Source organism: Malus sylvestris, chromosome 9 (assembly GCF_916048215.2).
Source record: "Malus sylvestris chromosome 9, drMalSylv7.2, whole genome shotgun sequence".
Taxonomy (NCBI): Eukaryota; Viridiplantae; Streptophyta; class Magnoliopsida; order Rosales; family Rosaceae; genus Malus; species Malus sylvestris.
In genome coordinates this window covers 32,008,873-32,017,650 of record NC_062268.1, presented here as the reverse complement: position 1 = coordinate 32,017,650, position 8,778 = coordinate 32,008,873, and the positions used below count along the sequence as shown (strand labels likewise).

The following is an 8,778-nucleotide window of genomic DNA, read 5'->3' as shown; positions in this document are numbered from 1 at the left end:
CATATCTCATCACATATGCTAGCTCATCACATATTCATCATATATGCTAGCTCATCACATATTCATCCTATATGCTAGCACATCACATATTCATCACATATGCTAGCTCATAAGTCGGAGTCACCTCTGGTGACCTGTACGACCTATCAATAGCTCAATAAGTATACCTGCACACGAGTCGAGACCACCTAAAGTGGTCTGTAGGACAGGACTGGGTGTAAATAAATATGTTCAAGTGCTACGATCACGTGAAAACTGTGTGAATAATCACGGGTCACCTACAAGTCTGAACCACCTATAGTGGTCTGTACGATAGGCATGTGCACTTACCTTGGATCCAAGGTGAGCATCAGGTGCGGGAGGTGAACATCACGTGAAGGCCTGTGCCCTGGCCATGAACGAGAGCACTAACATAGGGGTGCAGGTTTATGAGCTCTCAATGTATCTCAATATAACATATACGACTCATGGGCAACCCGTACGACAATGTCGGAGTTGCTTAAAACATGCATGTAGTCATGCCATAACTCCATAATTTCAACTAATACCATAAACTTACCTGAACTTACCTGGGTGTCCTACGTTCACTTTTGCACTTCAAACGTTCACAATAATTATGTGCAGGTAATATACATATAAATAAACCATGATGCAATCTGATACTCAAACATGTCATAGCATTATCAATTATATACATCCATATATATATATATATATATATATATATATATATATATATATAATATGGCATAAAATGTATAAGTTGTAACGTCCTGCTCTCGAACTATTTATTTTCGGATAGTTTATTTAACTATCATTACTTACGTTTCCTTACTTCAAATTCTTGATTCTTCACACATTGATTTATGACCAACAATTAAGCCCCAAGTAGTAAGGTTAACTCTCACACTTTCCACCAATGTCCCTCACATTACTCAATTCCCTAACAAGACTATTACCTCAATTATTTAGTTTCACTTCTTGTATGACTGCATCTAACGTCTCGTTAGACTGCCTACGTACCCTAAATAGGGATCAAGTCATTCGTAGTTCACAATAGTATTTCAAAGCATTCACAGTAATCATAAGCAATAATCAATTCATAAACATTTATGGAATTGTCAATCATATATATATAATACACGATAGAATGGAAAATACCCACTCACCTGAGATCCGCGCTACGACTCCCTAGCACACATATCGAGACGTCATGAACCATTGTCGCCTATGACCAATTATCAAATCACATTCCAGAGTTCTGACCGATAAAAATACATAATTTAAATAAAACACACCCCTAAGATTTGATCCGGAAGATCCGCATTACGAATTTCCAATCTGTTAATTCCAAAGATACACATTATGCTTTTAGAACAATATCGTAAAATTTCATTACGATCCAACAGTCGGATCTCCGCCAATTGCCAAAAACCAAGTGGCGGTCAACATTTCATTTTATGAACTTACAAATCCAATTCGGAAAGATCCGTACATCGGATTCCAGATCCGTAAGTTTCTATCTTCCTTAAATATTATGTACTATAATGTATTAAAGTTTGGTAACGATCTAACGGTCGGATCGTTGATTCACATATTTACCAAGTAACGTATCTTAATGAATTTAGGTCCAAACGATCAACCTACGATATAAAATCACCAAAAATGAACTCAAGACATCTAATTTAGCCTAAGAATAACATCGACGGTCCCCTGGCCACGCGCCGCCGCGGGTGGCGGTTGGCGGTTGGCCGCCCCGACTAGCCGGAAAATCCAACTATTTCAAAAAATTATCAAAATCTACAGAAATGAAGATCTCAATGAGTAAAGTAAATTTTATACATGTGGCCAATTCCAATTTGGCCTAGAAGAGCCCCAATTTTGCTCAAACCCATCGAAAACCCTAGTTTTTGGTGTCCTCAATTCAGCTTCATAGCAACTCTGACGCCCCCAAACTTGTTTGGGCTTTGTTCCTGAGCTTCAAGGGAGTCTATTGGTGATAGTAATTTGATGGAATTGTTTCAGAATTGGGGAATTGAAGACACGGACCCATCGCACCCACCGGTGCGGGTTACACTAAATCAAAACCAATTCCCTAGTATTTTAAGCTGAAATTGGAAGAAGGAGAGTCACTGAGTCGAGTGAAAGAGGTGGCGATGTCCAACTCGCCAGAAAAACGCCAGAATTGGCGTCGGATCTTGGTATCTCGGACCGAGTTACACGGGTCAAAGAGGAGACCCTGTTTCCTTCTCTCTTTTTCCCCTTCCCTACTTTCCCTCCTTTCCCTTCTCACTGGTTGGTCAATTCCTCAGCAGCCCATTTGTCTTCCCTCTCCTGCGATTGGGCAGCAGCCCATCTGTCTTCCCTCTCCCATTCCCCCTTCTTCCTTTTTTTTTCTTCCTCTTTTTCCCTTTTTTATTTTTTTATATATCACTAAATGATAAATAAAATATATACATTAGAAAAAAAAAAAAAATATATATATATATATATATAAATATATAAATAGTGACCAAACCAAAAGTAATTCTCGGGTTTACAGTTCCGTAATGTCGAGCACTTCAAGAAAACACTAATGGATTAATTCATACACCTCGCTATGTGTTGGTCAACAGAAGTCAAGACCCTCGCCTCTAAGGGCATTTTCATAAATTCACGCTTTTAAAATTAATAAAAATATAAAATTTGGAACGGGTTGTCACATTCATCATATCAGAGCATGTTGTCTTAGTCTGAAGTCGCCGACTACATGCATTCCACGTCACCCATTTTGTGTTGTCCACTTCTTAGACTTGAAAATTCGTCACATGTGAGGGAACGTGTAGAAAATGAATCCAACATTGATGGGAGGAGGGACCTTACATGACTTTATAAGTAAGTTGGCCTAATCCCCATATTGCCAATTAGTTTTATGTTGGAATCCCAACTTTCGTCAAATATTGTAATGTAATAACGTCTAATTATTATATTACAGCTACAAAATTTTATATTATAGCTATATAATTTTATGCCTAGAAAATTGCCTTCTCTTTGTCAAACCATCTCCAACCCTTAGGTTAAAACCTAAATTTTTTTATCCAAAAACCGTTTTTCTACTCTAACCCTTAGACCCACTCCAATCATCCTTGGAGTAAAACTCAAATTTTAAATTTTCTTTTTGTCAAACCATCTCCAACCTTTAGGTTAAAACCTAAAATTTTTAATTAGAAACCGTTTTTCTACTCTAACCCTTAAACCTACTCCAATCCTTGGAGTAAAACTCAAATTTTAGGTTCTAAACTTACCCCAGCTTGCTCCAACCCTTAGGGCAAATATGAGTTAAAACTCGAAACTCATTTCTGGGCCAAATTTAGCCCAGGATTTCCCTTAGGGTTAGAGGGGCTGGCCCACCATATATGTATATTTTTTTAGTTTTATATTTATAAATTTATTGAATCCAACGGTTAAGATCTAATTTGATGAAATCCAATGGTAAAAAATTATCTAACGGTCTAAATTTAAATCCAACGGCTATTAAAAAGAAATTCTTTTATGTGTTTCATATTTTTTTCATAGTGTTACACAAGTTTCATGGTGTCGGTTAGTGATTTTTCAATATTTGTCGGAATCTAAATATTTTTAGGTTAAAATGTTCATAAAATTAAATTAGGATAGTCTACATAATTTTTTTTCTTTTTAAAAAAGTTATTTTAAGAAAAAAAATTAGCCTAAATTCATTCTTTAATAATCTAGGCTAAAATTTTACCCCTAAGGATTGAAACAAAAAAGTTGTTTCTGGGTTAAAACCTAAATTTTTTGGGCTAAAAATTTTAAGTTTTAACCTAAGGGTTGGAGATAGTCTTATGGGTTAAATTTGAGCCTGAGTTTATTAAACAATGAATTTAGGATAATTGTTTTTCTTAAAATAACTTTTAATATATATATATATATATATATATTATCCTAATTTAATTTAAAGAACATTGTAACTTAAAAATATTTAGATTCCAATAAATATTGAACAATCACTAAACTGACACTATGAAACTTGTGTAACATTATGAAAGAATATGAAACACATGAAGAATTTGCTTTTTTATTCTTTTAGCCGTTATATTTAAATTTGGACTAGCCCACTAACTGAGGGGAGAATTATGGATTGAATTTTCCCCAAAAAAGGGTTTGGGTTAAAACTCATATTTAGCCCAAGGGTTGGAACAAGCTGGGGTAAGTTTAGAATCTAAAATTTAAGTTTTACTCCAAGATGTGGTAGGTCTCATACATAAATGTTAGCTTTTCTGTGTTATACATATAATGTACGTGTGTGTATATGCATATATTTCAAAGGTTAGACTGGTAGCTACCAACTGTTAAATGTTTTAAACTTGTCACTTTTTGCTTCTGTGGATATCCAGACATGCACGTCAGTGGCCGTATAAGATTTAGTTAGTTCGATCGTATCCATGGCTTTAACGTTATGGCAGACACTCTATTTATACATAATGGTAGCTAGGTAGCTTTCTGGAGTCTTTGAAGTGGCTCGCAGGCAAAAGATAAGCTAAGCTTTGATGCTAGCTAGCAGATAAGAGATGGAGGGATATAACGTTAACTTGAGTGTGATGAGAAAAGGTGCCTGGACTCGAGAGGAAGATGATCTTCTCAGGCGGTGCATAGAGACTCTTGGGGAAGGAAAGTGGCACCAAGTTCCTTACAAAGCGGGTATATATGTTAATGTGTATATTTAACTATGAAAGATGGATATGTGTATTGCCGGTAAAGCATTTCATTAGTGTTACAATCATACAATGTAAGACCTTTTGCTAATTGGTATCAAGAAGTTGAATGTTCTAATTTTTATTAAATACTTTAGAACATGCTAACTGTCTAACGGTCATACCTGCTCTCACCTCACATAATATATGTTGTTTACATATATGGCTAAAGTGACCTCTGCATATGTGAAGAGGGCCATGCCGAGAGACTTAGTCCCTCACATAATTGTTCAAGTAGAAAGATGTTGTATGAACTTTGAATTATGTATTCAGGCTTAAACAGGTGCAGGAAGAGCTGCAGACTAAGATGGTTGAACTATCTGAAGCCAAATATCAAGAGAGGAGACTTTACAGAGGATGAAGTAGATCTTATAGTTAGACTTCACAAGCTTTTAGGAAACAGGTACTAATAAATAAATAAATGTCTCTTTCAATTCCTATCGTCCTTATTAAGGACCTTGCATGAGAAGTAAATTGGGCTAGTTTTTATACTACCTATTAGTTTTACAATGGAACTTCAACTTTTTTTTATGGTATCAAAGTACGTGTGAAGCCCAACTGTCACACGTGTTCCACGTTATCCTGTTTGTGTTGTCCACGTATTTGACTTGAAAATTCACCATACATAAGGGGGTGTATTGGAGATGAGTCCCAAATTGATGAGAAGAGAAACCTTGCATTTACTTACAAGTGATTGAAATACTCCTCATATTACCAATTAATTGAACTCATGCTCTAATATTACGTTCGACTCAAATAATGCTTCTTATGGAAGATAAATATTTCTTAATGATTTTTGTTAAGTAAAGTCATTTTCATGCTTTTAATCCCTACTCGACTCAACAAACCTTTAAGATTTTGTATTCGGCCTCATTTGGTATAGAAGCTTGGATTAGAATAGATGAAACTTTATCCATTCAAAGTCTCCACAAAAAGTGTATTAGAAGGGAGAACTTTTCTTCAAGTCTAATCCCTACTTCAACCCCTATGAATAAGAATATACCTTCAACTTTGAGGTAAAATATGAGTTACTTATGAAGAAAACTTATTCATTCCTATCTCCTCAAAGTGATAAGATTAGAAAGATGAAGTTTCCTTCATGTCTAATCCCATTCTAATCTCTCAACATGATCTTTTTAGGTTATGTTTGGACGAGAGATTTTCATGTCCCAAGAGATTGAAGCCAAGTTAGTAACAAATAGACGCAAAATGTTAATAGAGGAGTAACACAACATTCAATGAGTTTTTTTAAAGCATATGAGAAGGATTTACAAATTACAATCTAAAAAGCGGACGGTTTGTATAGGGCGCATGATAGACGTACGAAGAGGAAGCTTCTTCAATATTTTTTGTTTAGGAAAAATAAAGAATTACAAAATCATTGGCTATCTGAATCTTGGTTCTTCAAAAGGATCCAACTAAGAACAAATTCAAAAGAAAGTTTTTACGAGAACGCTAGGAGTAACCATTATGCTGACTCCCTTTCTTAATGCTGAACAAGTTTCTCTGTCATTATCAATGTAGTTTTCAGTAATGAGAAAACTAAAAATAAAAAATTTGTCGTAAAAATAAAATTGGGAAATCTTCGGTGTAAGATATATATAGTCTCTTAAAATATACTAGCATATAGACACACACAAAGTGTGTGAGAACATTTTTTATTTTTGTTTTTTGAAATAGAATGAGAGAGGAAAAGAGTGATAGAGAATGTGGGAGTGAGAAGTTTTTTTTTTTTTTTTTTTTTAATAAATAAGAGATGAAATATGTTAGGATTACATGTAGGTGAGGCTTTAGAAGAAAAAAACAACAAAATTTGGTTGTGTGAAATTACATTTTTGCTCCATATTTCTTATTCATGTTCTGTTTTAATTAGAAGATTAAACTGGTAATTTCATATAATTTTGGTTGACAATGAGTGTTTTATTAATTAGTAGACATTAACCGCCGTGTAGAAACACCCCATTAAACGGTACTTCTCCTGTATCCCTTATTTGGTGCTCGAATAATACAAAATATAGTATAAAATAGTTAATATTTTTAATCAGATACAAGAGTACCAACACGATCTTTTCCGGATCCTTTTGGTAAGGATCCTGGGAATTCATGAATCATGTTCATTTATCGTACATTGTGTGATTAATTTTTATCAAGTACTGTTTGTGTTTAATTTTAAATAAAAATTTTAAAATGATTTCTGATCGTACGATGTACAATGAACGAACACGATTCACGAATTCTTGAGATTCTCACAAAAAGGATTCGGCAAGAATCTGGATTCACAACACTAAACACCTGATAGGACAATCAATTGCATGACAAAATAGCCAAGACTAATAATTAACAATTTTTTTTTTGTTAAATAATTAATAAAGTTCAACGTACCAAAGGAATTCAAATAGTTTTTTTTTTATTTCAAGCGTTGTAGGATGATAAATGGTTTGAACTCAATATGCAGTGGTTCAAATAATTATCTTAAGTTATTATATTTTATTTGTTCAAAAAAATGTTATTATATTTTAGAGCTTAAATTAATTCTTTACCAACCTATATTGTTATGTAATAATTACACGCAGAAATGTGATTTTTGTATTAGAATTAGTTCACTACATTAAATTCTAGAGAGAAAAATGTTTATGCACTCTAACATTTTTTTATTTTTTTTATTTTTTTATTTTTGCTTAGTTCATCTTAATTCTCATCCAAATGTAGTCATAAATTTTTTTTTCATGCGTGTAATGTACACAGGTGGTCATTGATTGCTGGAAGACTTCCAGGAAGAACATCGAATGATGTGAAAAATTATTGGAACACTCAATTGCGGATCGATTCTGGCGTGAAAACGATGAAAAATAAATTCCAAGAAACGAGGAAGACCATAGCGATAAGACCTCAACCCCAGAAATTCATCCAAGGTTCATATTACTTGAACAGTAAAGAACCAATTCTGGACCACATTCAAGCAGCAGAAGATTTAAGTACGCTACCACAAACGTCGTCATCGACAAAGAATGGAAATGATTGGTGGGAAACCTTGTTAGAAGACGAGGATGCTTTTGAAAGAATTGCATGTCCCAGCCTTGAGTTAGAGGAAGAACACTTCAGTTGATGATATGCAACAGTCGTCAAGATCATGTGTCACTTTTCCTGAAGTAGGACAAAATAGAGGTGATTTCTCCTTTTACATGGACCTTTGGAATCATTCAAAAGAAGAATAGCTAGAGAAAATGGTTCCACTTCTTTAGTATCATCAAGCTTGCTTACTATTATTTTCTTTGCTCGATCGTACTAGTTTAGTATTGTCGTATGATTATAAAAAAATAAAAATAAATAAAAGCTCCCCCACCTTATTAAACATCTGTAAAATCTTGATATATATCTTTATTTGTAAAAATCACATAAAAGTTTCCAACAACCAGTTTGATTCTCGATTGGATGCGGTCGTCGTTGTAAACTTTTGCTACAATGCTTTTCTGTTTATTTTGTTCTGCAATAACTGAATCAATTTTGCAATTGAAAGCTAACTGAATACATAAATTTTTTTGATAAAATATATATATATATGAGGTGAAAATAGTTTTTGAAATTGAAAATCGATGAATGTAATTCTTGAAAATAAATGTTGCAATGGTTATTCCATCGTAATTCTGTAAAAAAAATTGTTATGTGCTGCTTTGGCATATAATTTGGTCTCATAAGTTTAATTAAATATTTTTATGTTGAAATTTAAATACTGAATACACAAATTTTTTGTATAATTAAAAACTTGAAAAAAAAAAGAGTGGAATCTGCGTGGTTGCACAACCCAAACGATGTTCATCATCGAGTGCTCACCTGCCTCTAGTCGGTAGTCGGTGTACATCCAACGTGCCATTTCTGCCTCCAGCTGGTTATTTTCTACAAATTCATTTGGTTTTTGTCGAATCTGTCAACCATTTCGTCAAATATGAGGAAGAACACCGGCATGGAGGAGCCGTGCACGAGGGTCCCTAAGCTTCTGAAGATCATTCGCAGCCAAACGTACTGCAAA

The 8,778-nt window shown here is 34.1% G+C and overlaps 1 protein-coding gene across 1 annotated transcript; it reads left to right on the top strand.

Annotated features, from left to right (window-relative positions):
* The first annotated feature begins 4,453 nt into the window (after positions 1-4,453).
* On the top strand, positions 4,454-5,261 carry LOC126581959 (transcription factor MYB114-like). The gene is made up of 2 exons (XM_050245905.1): positions 4,454-4,698; positions 5,025-5,261. The coding sequence occupies exons 1-2, from the start codon at positions 4,569-4,571 to the stop codon at positions 5,159-5,161; spliced, it is 267 nt and encodes an 88-aa protein (XP_050101862.1). The 5' UTR covers positions 4,454-4,568; the 3' UTR covers positions 5,162-5,261.
* The last annotated feature ends 3,517 nt before the right edge of the window (positions 5,262-8,778 follow it).